Genomic DNA, 20,789 nt, shown 5'->3' on the forward strand with positions numbered 1-20,789 from the left:
CAATACCAAAAGATAACAGTAATGACAAAAATATTCTTTGTTCCTCATTTTCTACTCTAACCCATTGAATGTGATTCAATATTTGTTTATTTTGAAACCCTGCCTACGTCCATGATAACAGAGCTTTTTAACAGAATCAAGTTTCTCTCTGTTATTGTTCGAACGGATTATTCACAATTCAGTAAGCGGTCATATTTCACAGTTAAAAGTTCTGCGAACAGATTTAATTTTTATTTTATTTACAATTGTGATAAACGCGTGTGGAAAATAAGCTTTCTGTTTACCCCCGAATGCAAACAATTGTGTGCCACAAAAGAGAAATATAATTTAAATGTGCAGGCGAGCGTCGAATGGCGACAAGTGGAAAAGTTTTGATTGTGAAAGCGCAGCAAGATTTGTCAACGCAAACAAGCGAGAAGAAGACGACGCTTTGTTAATAATAATAGGAACCAGAAATCGAAGCAGCAGTCGCACCAGGAACAACAACAACAGCAGCAGCTGCTGCCGCGAAACGGCAGCCAACAACAACATTGCGGAAGCAGAATCTGCCTTATCGTGTTGCCCGTTTCCGCTCCCCTCTCTTCCGCTGCCGTGCTAAAAATAAACCCACCCACACCCACACTCATATTCATCCAACAGTCACACTCACAGTCACCCACCCACCCAACCGCCCACCAACCCAGCCACCCACACACGCACAAATTTGGCAACAGCCGCTCCGAGAGGTGAACTTGTGTTGACTTTTCCAGCGCGCGGACCTTTCTGCGAAGGAAGATGCAAAAATGAGAATTCACGCGTCCAGGATACAACTGGGAATATCTGTGAGTTTAGTCACCAGACGACAACCACTCCAGAGTTAGTCTGGTTAGTCACGGTTGGCCAGTAGGAAGAATATTGTCAGTTAGTCTAGTATAAGCTTTTTTATCTTCCAGCTATTTACGACCCTACTTACTTACTATTTTATGTGAATAAGCCCAGCTGTAACTACTATATTCCTCGGATAATGTATTGCATTTCATAATCAGTATTTGGATATTCAAATTTTATACTCTGGGGGGTCTCTTGCTTTTTTATATAGTCGCACATGTTTTTCTCTTTATTTTAAAGCCTTTTAATATTCCCGCCATTTATTTTGATAAGATGTTGATAAGGATTTCAGCGCAGTTTCTTCAGAAAAGAGAGATTTCTGGAAGGGTATCAGAACTTCGATCTTGAAAAGATAATTGCTCCGGAGAGCCTTTATGTGTTTTTGGTTACTTTTCGAGAGGATGAGCCGGGTGAGCTTTTATTTGCTAAATTTAGTACCGCATTGCTGAAAATAAGAATTGGAGCACCCTGCCGTCGGCTGTGGGCTGTCGCTGTCGGTTGTCGGTTGCTGTTTCTGTTTCTGTTGCCGGTAGGCAGACTCGCATATATAGTCGCACATAATGGCCAATATGCGATGACTATATAGCCGGCAGACGCTGCTGACATCTTGCCAAGGCGGAGAGAAAGCCAAAGCGAGATGACTCGGCCAATTGGACGTCATGAAACTGTTGCTCCACGCTCCATCCTTATCCTTCCCAATCAATACTTTGGTCGGACGAACGGACGGGACCCTTAAAGTAAACATACACACGACGACAGACTGGACCTGGACTCTGGCCTAAATCAATAAATGCCTGAAATCCCTGCCATATTGTGTCCATTGTAATGTTGTCAGCACACACATACTACACTCAGACTCTGCTCCAGCTTCTGCATGCCATCATCATTGGTTATGTGTGTCCGGGCATCACTTTGCGCCAGTCCAGTCCGGGCAATAAATATTGAAAATCCAATTACTCCCTCGTTCAGCACTCGTCGCACTGCAGCCAGCCAGCCAGCCGGCCAGTCGGTCACTTCGAATTCCATAAAATAGCCACAATGGTCAGTTTCTGCTTTTTGCAATGCTTTGAAATCCAAGTAAGTCAAAATAAATAAACATCTCTTTGGTTCGGTCGAGCAAGCTGAATCAGTTTTCAGTTGTTTATTGATTTTAAATCGGCTTCGAATAACAATATCTTCTGCAACTATGAGTCTTATCTTCTTGGACGACTTTCTTCGGCCCGCTAGCCGCTTTCTTTTCTGTTTTTTGTTAACAGATTTCCCCCCTATTGTTTTTCTTTTTAGAAAATTCCAGGGGAACAGCTAACAAAGTATGCAAATAAACTCACGAAAGTACACATAATTAAAATGCACTTTGCCGCAGGCTGTCAGGCTTAATTGGCTCGCAGACTTCTCATCCAGTTTTCAGAAGTCAGAACCAGGGGAATCCCCTTCTAGTCACCTTTGAAATATCAGTCTAAATAAAAATTTGAGTAAATCTAAACGTTCGGCCCTTTGACGTTCGGTTTGTGATTAATTTTTATTCTTAAATGAATTATAATTTCGATTAAATTAGCCAGATAGGGGTTTGCTTGGCTGCACCCCGATAGCGTGGCTGTAATCTACCTCCTCCCCCAGCTCACTTATTTAGTTATTTAGCTTCTTATAGTACTTTGTTGCTTTTTCTGTTAGCTTTCAGCAATAGCACTTGTCGCGCTTGTTTTTTTCACGCCTTGGTTCGTATTCTGATCGCAAAAGTGAGTCACTTCCCAAGGTTATTCAACGCAGCCAGGCTCTGGGACCTTGTTTCCCTCTTTTTCGTATTTCTTTTATACAATTTCTTATTTTTTTTGTATTTTGTTTTAATTTAACGCATATCAAGTTAAAGGCCAATGCACGATCTTTGGCTCACACGATAGCCGATATCTACATACTATGTGCACAGTCTTTATTTAAAATGTTTGTGTTTGAGGGGAAAGATAAAGCTAAATCGGTGACAGCGCAGGGCTTCTGGCATTTGTATGATTTCCTTTTGTATTTGCTAGGGAGTTGCCAAGTAAACGCTTCCTAATCCCCAGACAAGCTGTTCCACGAATCTCACAAATATTTTTGCAGTAGTTTGCAGTTTTAATTCGGGGAATTCCCGTTAAAGAGAATTATTGATGAATCGGCACGGATATTAATGAATAAAGTATCCGCACTGTTGTACTTTTTGTTGTCAACTGTGAGGGTTACCCCCTGGCCCCTTCTGGCTGGACGGGTGGAAACTGATAACGAAGCGAATGGCTCTAGCCATTGTTTGCTCTTATCTGGCCAGTTATTGTTACTCCATAGCCGTGCGAGGGATAGTTTGTGTGTGTTTATTTACTGGCTGCCAGCTTCGATTGTGCGTCATGACGCTCCTTCTGCATGACTCATGTCAGCTGCCGCTAGACAAGTGCATCGGGGAGGCGGCCCCTGCAGCGCTCGGTAGAAAATCAATAGCCAGAGATTCATCTTGAGATGTTTGCAGTGGAATAACCTTCGCCTCGCCTTTGCTTTTATTGTTTCGCAGGAGCCGGAGGCGCCTTGAATGAGAGTCCTTACAACGACATGTCAGATTTCGTGCCGCGCGACCTTCTCGCCGATCTGTGGGGGGAGATACTCCGGCGCCACTGGTCGTATCTGGAGAAGGAGGAGAACAAAGAGAAGCTCGAGGAGCGGAAGCAGCTAGAGGGTAAGTCTCCTATTTCTTCTAATTCCTCCTTTTTTAAAATAATTTATTTATTTTTGCATTTCTTTAAAGTGTGTCTCAGGGAATTCCTGTGCTTGGTGCAGCCCGATCGAAAGTTCTTTTTGCCGGAGACAGGACATGTGCTGCGGAGATCGGTGCGCGAACTGAGCGACTTCTCGGCCCAGAACGCACTTGTGGCCTTCGAGACCATCAGCCAGTACGCCAACAACTTGGTAACGAAACCATGGCGCAAGGAATACCGAACGCTCAAGGTGAGTCCTCCAAAAATATCCTTTTTAGTCTCTATTTACGAAATATTATTATATTTTAGACTTATTCGGGATGCTACCAGCACGACATTCAATCCCGCCTGCTGGACGCCGAGCAGCTCTTCCTGGCTATGGGCTATCGGCGCATTTCGGAGGACACCTTCGTCTTGGAGGGACCCATTTGCCCGGACCAGGTGACGAACGTGTCCCGCGATGCCATGGCCGCCTATGTCGAGTGCCAAATAATGAAGCACATCTACGCGGGCGTCACGGAGGCGGGCTACACCTGCACCTGGCGCGACATCCTGCAACATCGCGAACGCCACGTGGGCGGTACTACGCAGGCCATCAAGGATATTGTGTACCGGTTGAGCGAGAAGCGGTTGCGTAAGGAGCTACCACTGCAGGATAACATCTACAGCAATGTAGCTGCCGGCAACTGTGCCGTCCACGGCAACGGTAACCTGCCGGCCCAGCAGCATCCCGGAAACCTCAATAGTTATGCCGGGCACACGAACGGCTTTGGCATGGTGCCTGCTTACCCGGCATCCCCCTCGTCGGCGCTGCAACAACAGCTGTCCGGCCCGCTGATGACGCACTCGCGCAGCCTGGAACACTACCAGGAGCCGCATGCCCACCTGCCGCATCGCCACTCTTTCGACCAGCAACTGCAGATGCACCACCAGTGCCAGCAGGCACCCCACGTCTACGAGGCTCCGTACGACTGCCTGGACGGCCTGAGCATGGGCAGCAGTGCCTCCTATGCGGCTGTGGCTGGGGCCTACAATGCCCCCGGGAATCGATTCCCCTTGCCCTATAACATATCCAGTCAACTGAATGCCCCCTATGCCGCTCCAGCCGATGTGTACGCGACTGGGGAGCACAACAACATGTACGCCACGCTTGGAAACCCGGCGCACAGCTGTGACCTGCATCGGAGACAGCTGCCCAGCTCGGCGGCCATGCAGCATCGCCAGAGCACCTACCCGCCGGACCACCATCTCATCGACTTTGACGATCGGGCCCAGCTGACGCAGCACGACTTTGGGGCACATGAATACGATCCCCAATACGCCGAACTGAGGCCCCAAGTGATGCCGAGTATGCGCGGCAATCCGGCGGCGATGTACTCCTCGTTCAGGGGCTATGACTTGCCCGCTCAGGTGCCTCAGGCGCCGCCGCCCACGGCCCAGGACATGTACATCTACGCCCAGCCAGTGCCCAAAAGCAGCAGGATGCGAGCACTGGCCGAAGCGGGTGGCAGCAATCAGACTGACAAGCATGTGCGTTCTGCGGACAAACTGGTAAGCTTTTCCTTAGATCCTGCTGATATATTATTCTTCTAACACTTCTTAAAATTCTTCAGAGCACCATGGACAATAATCGCAAAATGCCCAAGGAATTGAAAGAGCGGGCCAGCAGAACTGCTCCTGCAAAGAGATCCGGCAACGAACGTGATATTCCCACCACCATTTCCGACTTGAACAGCTATGACTCGGCCAGCCTGGATGATTTTGTGACGGTGGACAGTAACTCGCCACCACTGATGCCCAAAGTGCAGGAGGGTGTTGGCAGCTTCGAGTCCTGGAACTATGTCTTTAAAAATCTCGAAAGATCCAATTACTCCAAGGATCTGGGCGATCGCGAGGACCTGCTGGTGCAAAGCCTGGATCTGGACTCTCTGGCCATCTCAAATGGCGCTACAAATCCGCCGGAAAAACGGCGTGATCCGGCAAAGCCATCAACGCGGAATAACGGAGAGCCGAACGGCGATAAGGCGCGCACACTGGAGAAAAAATCGGCAGCTTCACGCCGTGAAGCGAAGGTGGTACAAGCGCCGGCACCCAGTCCGCTGCCGAATAGCAGTGCGCCCGGTGTGAAGAAGAAATCCGCCTTGAAGACGGCTATCGTTGACAATCGAGGAACGGGATCGCGGAGCCGTGGCGGTGCGGGAACCGGAACTGTGCCCAAGCAACCGATGCAAGTGTCGCCGCAGCTGATTGTGACTAGTCCGAACGAGTGGAGCTGTTGTTTCTGCACCTTCCTCAATCCGGACACGAAGCGCATCTGCGAGATGTGCTGTCGTAGCAAAGACTTTAGCCTGGAGGCCGCCTCGGCGGCTTCTTCATCAGCGGCTGCAGCTGCGGCGGCGGCAGCGGCGGCTAGCAACGTGTCGCACGCCTCCTCGACCTGCGTCTAACCCGTTAGTGATACAAAAAAACAGTGTGTATAGCTTGATATATTTTTTATACGACCAATGTAAGCCTGTGCGTGTCTCCAAGATCTAGTCTCGTAGTCGTCGTACGTACGTTTGGCAGGCAGGCAGCCTCTAGCCTTTGTTCTCTACCGAGATCTCTACCGATGTAATGGGGTCTTGGATCACGATTTTTGTGCTGCGGTGTAGAATTGTGTGTCTGCAGCTTGTACATATGAAGTATTCTAATTAGTTATCCTTACCTGTAAACACACGCTTTAATTAGTTTTAGATTGTTTCCAATTGTTAAGGGCGCTTCTGTTTCAAATTACGTGCCTCCCCTTATAAGTCATCTATATATACATACACACACACATAGATATATATATATATACATTTATATATATATATACTACATATAGACATTTATATATTTGTACGTGTGCTTGCGGCGCGAAAGAGTGAAATTTAAACTTGAAACTTTTCTAGAAAATCAACTGATAATTATATACCTTATACCTTATAATAGTTGCGTTCACCATACGTATTTTGGAAAGATAAATCAGCGTACATAGAAGTTGATGGGGGAAGTCAAGTATATACATATACCGGAGAAACTTGCATAGATAATACACACCTATAGCCGTAAAATAAGCGATTTCAATTCGAAGATGAACCGAGCTAAGCATTACGCAAAATAACAAAAAATAAATCGAGAATCGAACAGAACTGGTACGGGTTGTAAACTTGAAATTTTTGATTAAAAATTTTACCGGAAAGGAAAGAAGGAGTACGACAGATTGAATGTTAAACCAGAATTTGTAAAGCTAACTTGTCATCCCACCCACCCAAGCTATATGACAATTCCCCGCCACACGAGCACCGTGTCCCAAAGCTAATTTGTTTGTTAAAAAAAAATGTTACTCTATTGATTATTACGAAATGTTACGAATAATAGCCTCCTCTGGTAGAAACGAAAGCATTCGAAAAGATATTTTTGTAAACAAACGAAACCACGTACCTATGAATCTTTGTTAAATGATTTATCCTGTTTTTAGTTTTCACCTCTGTTTGCTCTTTGAATCCCCTTGAAAATGCCTTTCCTGTATATAACATTTGCAGTAAACAAAGGGTTATTAACGAAATACTAATATAAAGAAAGCTAAACTGATAAAGAATTGAATCGATAAAAGTAAACTTCACTAAAGCCATTCAGGCACAACCTTCGCTCAAACCATTTTATTAATAAACTTTGCAAACTATATTACTGAATGAATTTAGAGGCAGCTCTTCCTAAAAAAATCCCTAACGAAAAAAACAATAAAAACATTTTGACAAAGTTTAAAAATATGTTCTATAATTGGGGGAATCGGAGGGGTTACAAATGTAATCATAATTATGTTTTTAAAATATTGTAAGATTTGAATTTCTTATGGGCCAAGATTGAGGCATTTCTTGACATTAATGTCAAATTAGTTTTTGGAAACTATATAAAAAATATCATTATATGAATATCTCAACACTAAAAGAAGTAAAATTTATAGTGAAAATGTGGAAGCACTTCTCAATTTTGGCTGCGATGCTGTACTTGCTTCCTTCCGCTTCCGGCTACAACTATTGCCACAACAAGAGCCATGTCTGTCGCCAACGCAATTTGGATCATTTTATGTGCAACCTCGGCAATCTACGTCCGCTGGACGGAACTGTCAAGTATGAGGACATTATGCCGGATGCTCCGAAATTGCGAGACAACATTTTGGGAAAGTTGAATCGGTACCGTAACAACCTGGCCGGTGGCGATATCCGAACAGCGTATAATAAATCGTTTCCGAAAGCCTCCCGTATGCGAGCTCTGGCCTGGGACGAGGAACTGGGCTACCTCGCCCGCTGTCACGCCAAGACTGTGTCCTTTATGCACTCCGAATGCCGGGCCACCAGCCGCTTTCCTTATGCCGGCGAGGTTCTTGCCATGATTGGTGTGCAAAAAAAAAAGTTATTTCTGTGGGAGATCATTAATTTGACGCTGAAACCAATGTTTGAAGAACACATGCTAGTGGAGGATCCAGAGGAGTATGTTAAGAACTACGATCCCATCAAGTGAGAGTACTCTTGAGATGCTAGACCTCCGTGTTAACGTATTCCTCCACAGGCACTATGGCGTGGGGCACTTTACCACGATCATTAGTGATCGTGTGTCCCGCGTGGGGTGTGGAATTGCGGTTGGTTCTAATTGTTATCACGGGCCAAAAGTTGGGTAGGTTGTTGGGAACTTCTCTCTTCACTGTCTTTATTGTAAACCCTTTTAATCCTCTGCAGCACGTGCCACTTCCTGACGTGCATGTTTGACTTTACCAACATCGCTAATTCATTCGTCTATAAGCCCGGAAAACCAGCTTCCGAGTGCGATGTTTGGCATACTAGGCGCAGTAATAGTTATGGGCACTTATGTAAACATACTGAAAATACTGGGTTCGACTTGGTAATCTCACCTCTTTATTACTTTATATGTACTTCACTTACCATCATTTTGTTACAGGTACACGATCACTGGAACTAGTTTTAAATATGTAGGTTCCTCCAGAAACGATATTTTCATATATGTACATCCGTTCTCGTACTTTAATATATTTTTGTATGCTCTGTCCTAATGGGTTCTGAGAACAGAACCCCAAATACAATCCTTACAATTTCTACAATCCGTTTTTTCTAATACCATCTAACAGCTTATAGACTTTTTGACTATTTGCATGGGCTGCAGTGGAAGAAGCGGCATTGGTGCATGGGCCTACTGCCATAGGGAATCGATTCTCCTTACCCTATATCACCTCCATTCACCTGAATACCCCCAATGCCTCTCCATCCGATGTGTGTGCGACTGGAAATCCAGCGCAAAGCTGTGTGACCTTCTTCGGAGGCAGTTCCCCAAATCGGTAGCCAAAAATAAGGCATTTCTTTCCTTTAATGTCAAAGTCTAGATTTAGAGAACTTTATAAAAAATTACATTATTTGAATAGATATTACAGCTCTGAACAAAAATAAAATTTTAAGTAATTATGTGGAAGCTTGTCTTAATATTGGCAGCACTGCTGCACATGCTTCCTTCCGTTTCCAGCTACAACTATTGCCACAACAAGAGCCATGTCTGTCGCCAACGGAACTTGGATCATTTTATGTGTAACCTCGGCAATCTACGTCCGCTGGACGGAACTGTCAAGTATGAGGACATCATGCCGGATGCTCCGAAATTGCAGGAAAAAATTTTGGGATATTTAAATCGGTACCGTAACAACGTGGCCGGTGGCAATATCCAAAATGCGAATAATAAATCATTTCCGAAAGCCGCCCGGATGCGAGCTCTGGCCTGGGACGAGGAGCTGGGCTACCTGGCTCGCTGTCACGCGAAGACTGTGTCCTTCATGCACTCCGAATGCCGGGCCACCACCCGCTTTCCATATGCCGGTGAGGTTCTTGGCATGATTGGTGTGCAAAACAAACAGTTATTTCTGTGGGAGATCATTAATTTGACGCTGAAACCAATGTTTGAAGAGCACATGCTAGTGGAGGATCCAGAGGAGTATGTTAGGAACTACGATCCCATCAAGTGAGAGTACTATTGAGATGATAGACCTCCGTGTTAACGTATTCCTCCACAGGCACTATGGCGTGGGGCACTTCACCACGCTCATTAGTGATCGTGTGTCCCGCGTGGGGTGTGGCATTGCGGTTGGTTCTAATTGTTATCACGGGCCAGAAGTTGGGTATGTGATGGAGGGTTTTCCTCTCTGAGTCTGAGTTTCAATCCTTACAATCCTCTGCAGCACGTGCCACTTCCTGACGTGCATGTTTGACTTTACCAACATCGCCAATTCCTTCGTCTATAAGACCGGTCATCCAGTTTCCGAGTGCGATACTTGGCACTCTCAGCGCAGTAATAATTATAAGCACTTATGTAGGCATAGTGAAGATACTGGGTTCGGCTTGGTAATCTCACTTCTCAATGACTTCATATGTACTTTACTTACCATCATTTTGTCACAGGAACACGATCACTGGAATTAGTTTTAAATAGGTTCCTCCAGAAACGGAGATATGGAAAGAGATCTTTTGGTATACATATGTACTCGTACTTTAATATATTTTTGTATGCTCTGTCCTAAATGGTTTGTGAGGCACAGGAGGCCATTGAATTACTCACAGAACACCAAATACAATCCTTACAGTTCGTACAAACCGTTTTTTCTAATACCATCTAACAGCTTACAGAATTTAGCGATTGTTTGCTTTAGTACTGCCTGGATGATCTGAGCATGGGCTGCAGTGCCTCCTATGCGGCATTGCCCTAGGGAATCGATTCCTCTTACCCTATAACCAACATCTCAACTGAATGCCCCAAAGCCACTCCATCCGATGTGTACTGGAAATCCGTTGCAAAGCTGTGACCTTCTTCGGAGGTGGTTTCCCAACTCAGCATTTCTTGTCTTGTATGTCAAAGCCTAGTTTCAGAAAACTTTATAAAAAATGTCATTATTTGAATATATATATTACAAATATATAACACTGAACAAAAATAAAATTTTAAGTTAATATGTGGAAGCTCGTCTCAATATTGGCAGCGCTGTTGTACTTGATTCCTTCCGCTTCCAGCTACAACTATTGCCACAATAAGAGCCATGTCTGTCGCCAACGGAACTTGGATCATTTTATGTGCAACCTCGGCAATCTGCATCCGCTGGACGGAACTGTCAAGTATGAGGACACCATGCCGGATGCTCCGATTTTGCGGGCCAGAATTTTGGGAAAGTTGAATCAGTACCGTAACATCCTGGCCAGTGGCGACCTTAAAACATTGAGTAATAAAACGTTTCCGGGTGCCACCCGGATGCGAGCTCTGATTTGGGACGAGGAGCTGGGCTACCTGGCTCGCTGTCACGCCCAGACGGTGTCCTTCAAGCACTCCGAATGCCGGGCCACCAGCCGCTTTCCTTATGCCGGTGAAGTTCTTGGCTTGATTTCAGTGCTCAACACAAAGATTACTCTGTGGGATATAATCAATTACACGCTGCAACCAATGTTTGATGAGCACTTGTCAGTGGAGGATCCGGAGGAGTATATTGAGAACTACGATCCCATCAAGTGAGAGTACTCTTGAGATGCTAGACCTCCGTGTTAACGTATTCCTCCACAGGCACTATGGCGTGGGGCACTTTACCACGCTCATTAGTGATCGTGTGTCCCGCGTGGGGTGTGGAATTGCTGTTGGTTCTAATTGTAATCGCGGGACAAAAGTTGGGTATGTTGTGGGGGGCTTCTCTCTTCATTGTCTCTATTTTATTCCCTCTAATCCTCTACAGCACGTGCCACTTCCTGACGTGCATGTTTGACTTTACCAACATCGCCAATTCATTCGTCTATAAGTCCGGAGATCCTGCTTCCCAGTGCGATACTTGGCGTTCTAAGCACAGTGATCATTTTCGGTACTTGTGCAAAAATGAAGGTTTATTGTTCGAGATGGTGAGAAGGTTAACATAGTGACTTCATGTGTACTCTTGTTACCATCATATTGTTACAGTACCACGATCAATCGGATCACGATCACTCGGATGACGATCACGATCACTGACTTATCCAAAGGCTCCCCCAGGAAACGATGATATGAAAAGAGATCTTTTGATATACATACGTACTCGTACTTTAATATATTTTTGTATGCTCTGTCCTAAATGGGTTCTGAAGCACAGGAGGCCAACTATCTTTGAATTACTTACAGAACCCCAAATACATTCCTTACAATTCCTACGATCCGTTTTGAAATTAATTTCTATTCTGTTGCGAGTTTCGACTTTCATCTTACAGAGCTACGTGTGAACTTTCGGTTTTTTTGAATATTTATCTGGGTTTCTTAAACGCTTGTCGTTTGTTTTCGCAATGATTTTCTAATACCATCTAACAGCTAACAGACTTAGTCATTTTTTGCTTTACTATAATTGTTTTTGTCAATATTTGTAGCCGTGTTCTTCGTATTGAGTGCGATTTGTCGAGTGAAACCAGCAGATATCTCTGGAGGAAAGTATATATATATTTTTTTAGCGTACACACAAAGAAAGTTTTCAACATTCAACGATTCTAAATCAGGATTAGGTTAACGTTCAGACTAGGGTTTGCCTATTTCATTGTTGTGTTTCCTAAAAAAAATAACCAAGATTCGTATCGGCATTTCGATGAAGTATATTCGTTATTATTGGGTTCTCCGAGGGCTCAGGCACAAAAGTGCCAACTTGCTTAAGCTATTTTATTTTAATTGGGATTACATTGACTTGAAATGTTGTAGTTCCGCCCAGAACCCCACCAAAGTGTGGTAGTTCCGACCGTGTATTCCAAAAAAGGGCACAGGAATGCCTCTCATCTTGCCTCTTGAACGGTTCTTACGATTAAGTTTAGAAAAATGCTTGTAAAAGTTGAGAAAGATTGGGAGAAATGAATGTTGATATTCCAAAAGAGCTTCGAAAAAGAACACACTCAAGGATATTTAGATGTTCATCTGCAAGGTGGGTAATTACTTATCTTATTAACTTTATAATTCATTCGTCGATTTGCAAACTTCGATTCCGGTCAGACCTAAACGGTTAACCCAAAAAAATATATACTCGTATGTATATACCGATTCGTCCATTGTCCTTCCAAAACTACTTTTAAAGCCTCTAAAGCGGCTGGCCTTCTCGATTCTCTATATAGTACGAAAACATAATATCAGTGCAGCATTACCTTAGAATAATGTGCAAACATTCAGTGCTAATTACGCGATTTGTTCCTCCCTCTAATCTCCCTCGCACAGACTCACACATACGATTACTAAATGGTAACTAAATAACTGTAGTAGTTCAGCAAATCCTAAGCCCGCGAATCCCAAAGAGAGTCCTTGATGGTGGACCTTAATTCCTCTACAATATGTTGCATCCCGATCCGTGCATCACCTCGCTGATGAACATGGGCGTTCCAGCGCCCAGTCCGCCATCCGTCTTCTGATGCTCATTCTGAAAATGGAGTTGGTTAGAGACCTCCTTGGATTCACATCCTTTGCATTACTTACATCGTCATAGTCGCAGTCAAAGTAGTGGCTCTGACACTCCATGCAGCGACAACTCTCCGACATTTTGCATGTGATGCCCCACTGCTTGGCCAGGTCCTTGTAGATCTCCTTGCTGGTCTTGTTGCTCATCATTTCCGGAGTCAGGAGGCTGGTGTGGCAGTTGGGCTGCTGTCCTTGCCGGCGATCGCCACGGGATGAAGTCGATCCGCTGCAGCAGGCCTCCTGGCAGATTTGATTATTGCCGGAGCCGGAACCTGAACTTGTATTTCCTCCTGGAGGGGAATGTAAAAGAATAATTTATCATCCTCCCAGTTGAGTAAGGACTCCAGCTTACCCTCATTGTAATTGGAGTAACTGCCTCGGTTCAGGAGCGGATCGTAGAAGCTGTGCCCGCCCGCTGCAGCTGCTGCCGCCGCCTGGCTACTGGTACTTGCCCCATCTCCTTCGAAGTGGCTCTCGCCCTCCGAGCACTGCACGCACTGATCATCCGAGCACTCTCCCCGATTGCCGGACATCCGACCTCGTGACGGCGACGCTGCCATCTCCGATTCCAGCAGGAACTCGTTGATGCTCAGCTGCTCCTCCTCTTCGAGGTCGCTTCGCAGCTCCAGCTCTGTGACACCTTCGATGATCTGTTCTCCGTCGTTGTTGTTGTTACTGCCGCTGTGGTGGCTGCCGTTCCCGTTGCCGCCGTTGCTGCTGCCGTTGTGGATGTTGCAGCTGGTGTAGTTCTGGTTCAGATTCTGGACACAGTCGGGATCGTTGCAGATGCTGTTGCTGCCACCGCTGACGCCACCTGTCAGCTGTTCCAAGGCGGCGCTTAGCTGGGCGGCACTGTGCCGGGAGCTGTTCGCCGAACTGCGCCGGCTGTTCTGGTTGGGAGTGGCGCTGTCCAGGGACAATTGACGCTGGTGCTGGGACAGCCGAGTGTTCTCCTCTAGAACATGCTCATAGGAAGGCGGTGGGGTGGTGGGCACGTTGTCGGCATCCGTATCCGTGAGAGATTCATTGATGCACGGAGTGCGACTCTGATTCAAATATCCTGTAATGATTTTCCGTTTAGTTTAAGGCTACATGTAAGCTGGGGGAGTTATATAGTTTGGTTGGTAACACCTATTTAACTTGGTCTTTATTTAGGAGCTTTACTTTTTAGAAGAGTGTGAGATAGTAAGTTCGTGCCTTGAGGGGAAGTTTGACGGCATGCACTTGAGTAAAATGGGGTCAACTAATAATAAGATGGAACCAAAGGATAATTCTATTTACACACATAGAAAGAAAGTTGGATTTTTGATGTCATTTGTTACTCAAATAAATACCGAATGGCTGACCAGTTGCAGTCTGTTTTTTCTTTGTGTGTATGTTGGCACAGCTCTTACCCAATCGCATGCCATTGCCGCACCCGCTGCTGCCACTAGTGGGGGGCAGGAGCAGCTTCCGCTCGCTGCTCATCTGGCCGAGGCTGCTGCAATCCGCCAGGTCGAGGCTGGAGCTGCTGCTAGCCTCCACCGTCTCCTGGTGGTGGTGCTGCTGCTGATGGTGGTGGTGGCTCTGGTGTTGCTGGGCGCCCAGGAGGGCCTCGTTGACCTGCGGATCCGGATCGTGTTGCTCCTGCGAGGTGCTCCTCGAGCTCCCCATGCGGAACTTAAGCTTGAATGGCGCCATCTCCGAAAGCTCCCGATTCTTCTAGTTCTTTTCTAATGCAATATCTTTTCTATTTGAACAGGCATTGAGAGAGATGGCAGACTTCACAGCAACATCGACGTGAAAGAAACAATTAGATTGAATGGAAAATAGAAAATAGAAATAGAGGGTGGTAACTGCAGAGATAGAGACAAGAGATAGAGAAAGAGGGTCGGGTGGAAGGAAAGGAAATTTACAATACGGTTCTAAATTGGAAGTGATTCAATTACAATTACAATCAAAATACACACATATTTCCCATCGGATTTAAGCCGATATTAATTTAGTTAGTTGGATGGATAGTTTTTGCTTTCAGCACTTCGCGCTTGATTAGTGGCATGCAACATTTTGGATTTAGTTTAGATTACACTATATAAACTCTATAGTACGGAGCTTACTCGCAAATTACCTGGCGTTTCGGAGTCAGTGACCTGTAATTGAAAGTGAGAGAGAAATTTAATTATGAATCATGACATTAAAACTCTTAATAATAAATTTTTTAAATGAAAATACATGGGAGGACAATATAGCCCGCAGCAATGGCTATATCTTGGCCAATTTCCATCCGATTCTTGAGCGGAATACCTTAAACGATTTGTGGATCGATTCCCCATCATTCTGCATCAAAATCTGAGAACAAAATATTTTTTCAATTTTTTTCCAATTTTCCTGAGGGGTCCCCTTCAAAATGTTGAAAATGCATGGAGACCCCAATTTGATCCTCTGCGAAGGCTATATCTTGGCCAATTTCCATCCGATTCTTGAGCGGAATACCTTAAACGATTTGTGGATCGATTCCCCATTATTCTGCATCAAAATCTGAGAACAAAATATTTTTTCAATTTTTTTCCAATTTTCCTGAGGGGTCCCCTTCAAAATGTTGAAAATGCATGGAGACCCCAATTTGATCCTCTGCGAAGGCTATATATATCTTGACCAATTTCCATCCGATTCTTGAGCGGAATACCTTAAACGATTTGTGGATCGATTCCCCATTATTCTGCACCAAAATCTGAGAAAAAAATATTTTTTCAATTTTTTTCCAATTTTCCTGAGGGGTCCCCTGCAAAATGTTGAAAATGCATGGAGACCCCAATTTGACCCCCTGCGAAGGCTATATCTTGGCCAATTTCCATCCGATTCTTGAGCGGAATACCTTAAACGATTTGTCGATCGATTCCCCATCATTCTGCATCAAAATCTGAGAACAAAATATTTTTTCAATTTTTTTCCAATTTTCCTGAGGGGTCCCCTTCAAAATGTTGAAAATGCATGGAGACCCCAATTTGATCCTCTGCGAAGGCTATATCTTGGCCAATTTCCATCCGATTCTTGAGCGGAATACCTTAAACGATTTGTGGATCGATTCCCCATTATTCTGCATCAAAATCTGAGAAAAAAATATTTTTTCAATTTTTTTCCAATTTTCCTGAGGGGTCCCCTTCAAAATGTTGAAAATGCATGGAGACCCCAATTTGACCCCCTGCGAAGGCTATATCTTGACCAATTTCCATCCGATTCTTGAGCGGAATACCTTAAACGATTTGTGGATCGATTCCCCATCATTCTGCATCAAAATCTGAGAACAAAATATTTTTTCAATTTTTTTCCAATTTTCCTGAGGGGTCCCCTTCAAAATGTTGAAAATGCATGGAGACCCCAATTTGACCCCCTGCGAAGGCTATATCTTGACCAATTTCCATCCGATTCTTGAGCGGAATACCTTAAACGATTTGTGGATCGATTCCCCATTATTCTGCATCAAAATCTGAGAAAAAAATATTTTTTCAATTTTTTTCCAATTTTCCTGAGGGGTCCCCTTCAAAATGTTGAAAATGCATGGAGACCCCAATTTGACCCCCTGCGAAGGCTATATCTTGACCAATTTCCATCCGATTCTTGAGCGATTCCCCATTATTCTGCATCAAAATCTGAGAAAAAAATATTTTTTCAATTTTTTTCCAATTTTCCTGAGGGGTCCCCTGCAAAATGTTGAAAATGCATGGAGACCCCAATTTGACCCCCTGCGAAGGCTATATCTTGACCAAATCCCATCCGATTCTTGAGCGGAATACCTTAAACGATTTGTGGATCGATTCCCCATCATTCTGCATCAAAATCTGAGAACAAAATATTTTTTCAATTTTTTTCCAATTTTCCTGAGGGGTCCCCTTCAAAATGTTGAAAATGCATGGAGACCCCAATTTGACCCCCTGCGAAGGCTATATCTTGACCAATTTCCATCCGATTCTTGAGCGGAATACCTTAAACGATTTGTGGATCGATTCCCCATCATTCTGCATCAAAATCTGAGAACAAAATATTTTTTCAATTTTTTTCCAATTTTCCTGAGGGGTCCCCTTCAAAATGTTGAAAATGCATGGAGACCCCAATTTGACCCCCTGCGAAGGCTATATCTTGACCAATTTCCATCCGATTCTTAAGCGGAATACCTTAAACGAAACATGGATCGATTCGCCGTCATTCTGCATTAAAAGCTGAGAAATAAATATTTTTTTAGATTTTTATTGAAATGTTCTGGGGGATCTCCTCCGAAAATGATGAAAACCCATGGAGGCCCCCATCGATGGCTATATCTTGGCCAGTTTCCATCCGATTGTTTTTATAGGAATCGGCTAAAATCCGATACTTGCGATATGTATCTTATAATTTAAGGTGCCACTTCACTACAAGGGTATACCAAGTTCGGCTTCGCCTAAAATTAGTTTTCCTCTTTTGTTTTTGTGTAGTTTTAGTGTCACGCGACAAGTTGTTGGGATATTTGGGTAACCGCCCTCTGGCACGCCCCCTTCTCATTATAATGCAGATTGCACGAAGCCCACTTTTGCAAGATCCGAGATGAGATGAGATGTGCCGGAGCCGGAGCCGGAGCAGGAGCTGCACAATGTGTGTGTGAGCATGGAAACTATTATTATGCTTATTGCGCTGAGAAAGCTCATTACCTTTTTGGGTCTGCCGGCGTAGTGTAACTACCAGCTGCCCTCCTTCATCCATCCATCCATCCAAACATCCTTCAAGGACACTCGACGTGTGTGGGTGGATGGATTTTTGCATGCCAATTAAGCCAGCCATATGTTTGGGGTGAGCTGGGTGGCTGGCTGTTCGGATGAGATGCGATGCGATGAGTGGGTGTTGGGCTGAGTGGGAGTGCGGAAGCGTGGGCGTTTCATATATTTGCATACTGATATTCATCGATTTTTGATTGATAACCCGACATCAGCTCAACAGTCGTTGGGGGCATGTTAATTTTTCAAACATTTATCCTGGCATATTTGCCAATCCAACAATAAACTTCCAATTGCCGTGTCTGTTGACTCTGCAAGCATATTCGCTTCGCCTGCTGATTGGATGCACGCAAATCCCCACCATTTAGACTTGTTCACCTGAAGGCAGAACAATTGCAGGGCCACCAGAGCCACCAACTGAACCCCAACCCAAGCCACACACAGCAGACTCGGAACACAAAGCATCCTTCCACTGTTTGGCAATTTTTTCCTCAACCATTGTGGGTGTGGGTGTGTGGGTAGGTGGGAAGCCTGGCAATTGTTTGATTTAAGGGAAGGGGCGAGGACTTATTCAGTTCAGCATCAGAGTGAATATTGTATGACAAGTCAAAAGAATGCCCGCATACAGTAAAGATTGCCTAAGTATAACACATCAGAGGAGGCCTTCCCTTCAGGTCTTTAAGAGTTTAATTATAAGCATACAAGTACTGCCATTTTTTTCCCCTTTTAAAACCTTAAAACTTAAATATTTAAAATAGAGTCTGACTGTAATTACTGGGTGGCCCCGGTGTTGCATCAACAGTTGGCCTTTTTTGTGGGTGGTGCAGGGAGCCAGGTGCTGGATCGGGATGCATATGCATGCATTTCCGAAGGACTCCCAGCCGAGCCATGGGTCATGCATTGTTTATGAGCCGCGGGACACCAGTCAAGTCCGTACTGTGTGTGGGAGTTACTCTAAAATGGAAGCCCAACTTAATCTTTAATCGAAACTTTTGACTTTGAGCAATGGCAGGGTTCCTTTGACATTCTCATTAATTTCCAAGCAGACAGCCAGCAAGGAAGAAAGAAGGACGAATGAATAGATGGGGGAATGAGTAACGGGATTTGCTCCCTAGTTTTATGGTCCGGACAGTCGGTTACGTGGCCGTGTCACTCTGCGGTAAATTGTTTTTCCAGCGCTGGCTGTCGTAAACGAAGGCATTAAAACTTGACTTGACCGTGAGATTGGAGCGACATATGGCTGGTCCATCTACAGTACCTGGACAATATTCGGCCCACGCCGTCTATAAATAGTGGGATGACCCAGATTGTAAATAGAGGACAGCGGCAACGATATACCTCCTGCCAACAAGACAAGAGGTCCTGTCAAATGCAACAAAATACAAAAACGGAATAAAATAAAAACTTGCATAAACAAGTGCAGCCTGTTTGCAGTGCAATTGACGTGAGCAAGGACATTTCTTATCCCTCAGCGAAGTATCCCGCTATTTTCTGGAGGCTTCCTCGCCACCGTCTCCCGCAACTTTGGATAATGGATACTGTATTTAAATGTCCCATTCCCCCAGCCCCGACCTGCTTATTCTGATTAAAACGGTATCCACTTTGTGGCCATCAGCATAAAAGGGACACTGAAAGAAATTGTATCCTTTTCCATTAACTCCATGAGACCTAACTTACTTAAACCGTGTCTTAAATGATTCTAATCCTATCTTTTTAAGCGTAAGTTTCTTAGGACTACGTTGATAAGACAACTTGTAGGAATTGAATGGATGCCTTGGGGTCATCCACCTTAAATCCCTAATGATGGGCTGACACTTTTCTCTTTGTGGAAACACCGAATTGCTGGCCATAAAATCAACTCGGTAAGTGAGCTCTTTGCCATTATCGAGAAGCGTTTGCCGCCAAACGCAATGAATATTTTAGCTGCGTTTTTTACGCTCAAGTGCCCCTGGTGTGGCTCTGGCCTGGCCTGGAAAGTGCTTTGTGGATTTTTGGCCACTCGGCCGGACTAACGGGTGCGGCACAATTACACAAATTGGATATTAATTGGCTGCTCCTGCCGACACTCGAACCGTAATTAGTGGACATCGAAGGGTGCCCAGGTAAACAAACAAACAGAAACATGGACCGTAACTTTCGTGGCGGACAGGTCGGAGAGATGTGATCAGGGAAGGGGAGGTAGGGGTGGCGAAGGAAAACAGGATATCGGATGTCGGATGACGACGACACCTCCCTACCAGGAATATGGCATCATCACATCACCATCGGAATCGGAATCAACATACGGTGACCCGTCGAAAGTGGGAAATGAATGAGCGTCGCAATTCCGGGCCCTGAGATAATGCGAATGGATGGGCCATCCATCCGTTCATTGGGTGGCGTGGTGTCTGTCGTTTGGAAAACTGATACCTAATTGAGTAAACAGCTTGGGGCTAGGGTCGGGTTGGATCCCTTGAATCAGTTTTGGGTGGGTCAGTCCTTGCCGTTTTGCCCCCACATTCGCATTTTGGTTTTGGGTTTTTTCTCCGTTTTTCTTTGTGTCCTGCCGACACGAAAAATCGAAAACATACTAGACTACAACTTGATAGCCTTGGAGTTCATTGGTGTCTCCGAAGGCTGGGACTCTTACCTGGCCGGGAATTTAGAGCCGGATCGGATTGGCTTGTCGCAAATTGATAGGCCTTGGACCAGGAGTCCTTTTTGTTTTTCCAATTTCACTGTAGCTCAGGTGACAATAACTTTTCCTCATTGCGTGTCGGATTGAATTTTCGTTTTTCCACACACTCTTTCACTCTGGGAGTCCTGACGGCCACAGACTGCGGAAAGCTGGCCGAAGGACCGAGCTTTTATTGTCCTGCTGCGGATGGCGAGCTTTTTAGAAGAGGCGGCAGCTTTCCAAATCCCGGCGCCTGCGCTCCTCCTCTTCCGGCATTTGTCCTGCATTGTTTTGCTTCGCGCGGACAATCCTTGCGAC

The 20,789-nt window shown here is 45.0% G+C and overlaps 5 protein-coding genes across 8 annotated transcripts; 4 read left to right on the top strand and 1 right to left on the bottom strand.

The window, feature by feature from the left end:
• The first annotated feature begins 129 nt into the window (after positions 1 to 129).
• On the top strand, positions 130 to 7,361 carry LOC6496314 (protein tamozhennic). Of its 2 annotated transcripts, XM_001960645.4 has the most exons (6): positions 929 to 1,944; positions 2,152 to 2,371; positions 3,401 to 3,562; positions 3,632 to 3,831; positions 3,891 to 5,132; positions 5,195 to 7,361. In XM_001960645.4, the coding sequence occupies exons 3-6, from the start codon at positions 3,439 to 3,441 to the stop codon at positions 6,026 to 6,028; spliced, it is 2,400 nt and encodes a 799-aa protein (XP_001960681.1). In that variant the 5' UTR covers positions 929 to 1,944; positions 2,152 to 2,371; positions 3,401 to 3,438; the 3' UTR covers positions 6,029 to 7,361. The 2 variants fall into 2 exon arrangements, with proteins under 2 accessions (XP_014763751.1, XP_001960681.1); XM_014908265.3 differs by lacking the exons at positions 929 to 1,944; positions 2,152 to 2,371 and adding an exon at positions 130 to 821.
• Positions 7,362 to 7,382: 21 nt separating this feature from the next.
• LOC116654455 (antigen 5 like allergen Cul n 1) lies at positions 7,383 to 9,073 on the top strand. Of its 2 annotated transcripts, XM_032451127.2 has the most exons (5): positions 7,383 to 8,119; positions 8,172 to 8,276; positions 8,339 to 8,501; positions 8,559 to 8,589; positions 8,781 to 9,073. In XM_032451127.2, the coding sequence occupies exons 1-4, from the start codon at positions 7,530 to 7,532 to the stop codon at positions 8,577 to 8,579; spliced, it is 879 nt and encodes a 292-aa protein (XP_032307018.1). In that variant the 5' UTR covers positions 7,383 to 7,529; the 3' UTR covers positions 8,580 to 8,589; positions 8,781 to 9,073. The 2 variants fall into 2 exon arrangements, with proteins under 2 accessions (XP_032307018.1, XP_014763755.1); XM_014908269.3 differs by lacking the exon at positions 8,781 to 9,073 and having other exon boundaries at positions 8,559 to 8,715.
• Positions 9,073 to 10,246, top strand: LOC26515289 (antigen 5 like allergen Cul n 1). Its single transcript, XM_014908631.3, has 4 exons — positions 9,073 to 9,623; positions 9,676 to 9,780; positions 9,841 to 10,003; positions 10,061 to 10,246. The coding sequence occupies exons 1-4, from the start codon at positions 9,076 to 9,078 to the stop codon at positions 10,079 to 10,081; spliced, it is 837 nt and encodes a 278-aa protein (XP_014764117.1). The 5' UTR covers positions 9,073 to 9,075; the 3' UTR covers positions 10,082 to 10,246.
• Positions 10,247 to 10,554: 308 nt separating this feature from the next.
• Positions 10,555 to 11,818, top strand: LOC6496316 (antigen 5 like allergen Cul n 1). Its single transcript, XM_014908266.3, has 4 exons — positions 10,555 to 11,155; positions 11,208 to 11,312; positions 11,374 to 11,533; positions 11,592 to 11,818. Exons 1-4 carry the CDS (start codon positions 10,608 to 10,610, stop codon positions 11,640 to 11,642), a joined length of 864 nt encoding a protein of 287 aa, XP_014763752.1. The 5' UTR covers positions 10,555 to 10,607; the 3' UTR covers positions 11,643 to 11,818.
• Positions 11,819 to 12,517: 699 nt separating this feature from the next.
• LOC6494238 (probable serine/threonine-protein kinase MARK-A) lies at positions 12,518 to 20,646 on the bottom strand. 2 transcript variants are annotated; one of them, XM_014907198.3, is made up of 6 exons: positions 20,445 to 20,646; positions 15,199 to 15,220; positions 14,486 to 14,852; positions 13,444 to 14,151; positions 13,110 to 13,381; positions 12,518 to 13,053 (listed from the first exon to the last, which is right to left on the bottom strand). In XM_014907198.3, exons 3-6 carry the CDS (start codon positions 14,769 to 14,771, stop codon positions 12,961 to 12,963), a joined length of 1,359 nt encoding a protein of 452 aa, XP_014762684.1. In that variant the 5' UTR covers positions 14,772 to 14,852; positions 15,199 to 15,220; positions 20,445 to 20,646; the 3' UTR covers positions 12,518 to 12,960. The 2 variants fall into 2 exon arrangements, with proteins under 2 accessions (XP_014762684.1, XP_001960683.1); XM_001960647.4 differs by having other exon boundaries at positions 15,188 to 15,220.
• Positions 20,647 to 20,789: the final 143 nt, after the last annotated feature.

This window comes from Drosophila ananassae, chromosome 3L (genome assembly GCF_017639315.1).
Source record: "Drosophila ananassae strain 14024-0371.13 chromosome 3L, ASM1763931v2, whole genome shotgun sequence".
Taxonomy (NCBI): Eukaryota; Metazoa; Arthropoda; class Insecta; order Diptera; family Drosophilidae; genus Drosophila; species Drosophila ananassae.

Bases quoted from the DNA above. Each gene is read 5' to 3' on its own strand.
- LOC6496314 (XM_014908265.3), top strand. From the start codon at position 3,439: ATGTCAGATTTCGTGCCGCGCGACCTTCTCGCCGATCTGTGGGGGGAG. The intron at 3,832-3,890 runs GTGAGTCCTCCA...ATTATATTTTAG, and splicing joins AGGAATACCGAACGCTCAAG to ACTTATTCGGGATGCTACCA. The intron at 5,133-5,194 runs GTAAGCTTTTCC...AAAATTCTTCAG, and splicing joins TGCGTTCTGCGGACAAACTG to AGCACCATGGACAATAATCG.
- LOC116654455 (XM_032451127.2), top strand. From the start codon at position 7,530: ATGAATATCTCAACACTAAAAGAAGTAAAATTTATAGTGAAAATGTGG. The intron at 8,120-8,171 runs GTGAGAGTACTC...ATTCCTCCACAG, and splicing joins AAGAACTACGATCCCATCAA to GCACTATGGCGTGGGGCACT. The intron at 8,502-8,558 runs GTAATCTCACCT...ATTTTGTTACAG, and splicing joins AAAATACTGGGTTCGACTTG to GTACACGATCACTGGAACTA.
- LOC6494238 (XM_014907198.3), bottom strand. From the start codon at position 14,771: ATGGCGCCATTCAAGCTTAAGTTCCGCATGGGGAGCTCGAGGAGCACC. The intron at 14,152-14,485 runs GTAAGAGCTGTG...AAATCATTACAG, and splicing joins CGGCAATGGCATGCGATTGG to GATATTTGAATCAGAGTCGC. The intron at 13,382-13,443 runs GTAAGCTGGAGT...ATTCCCCTCCAG, and splicing joins TTACTCCAATTACAATGAGG to GAGGAAATACAAGTTCAGGT.
- LOC26515289 (XM_014908631.3), top strand. From the start codon at position 9,076: ATGTGGAAGCTTGTCTTAATATTGGCAGCACTGCTGCACATGCTTCCT. The intron at 9,624-9,675 runs GTGAGAGTACTA...ATTCCTCCACAG, and splicing joins AGGAACTACGATCCCATCAA to GCACTATGGCGTGGGGCACT. The intron at 10,004-10,060 runs GTAATCTCACTT...ATTTTGTCACAG, and splicing joins AAGATACTGGGTTCGGCTTG to GAACACGATCACTGGAATTA.
- LOC6496316 (XM_014908266.3), top strand. From the start codon at position 10,608: ATGTGGAAGCTCGTCTCAATATTGGCAGCGCTGTTGTACTTGATTCCT. The intron at 11,313-11,373 runs GTATGTTGTGGG...AATCCTCTACAG, and splicing joins AATCGCGGGACAAAAGTTGG to CACGTGCCACTTCCTGACGT. The intron at 11,534-11,591 runs GTGAGAAGGTTA...ATATTGTTACAG, and splicing joins AAGGTTTATTGTTCGAGATG to TACCACGATCAATCGGATCA.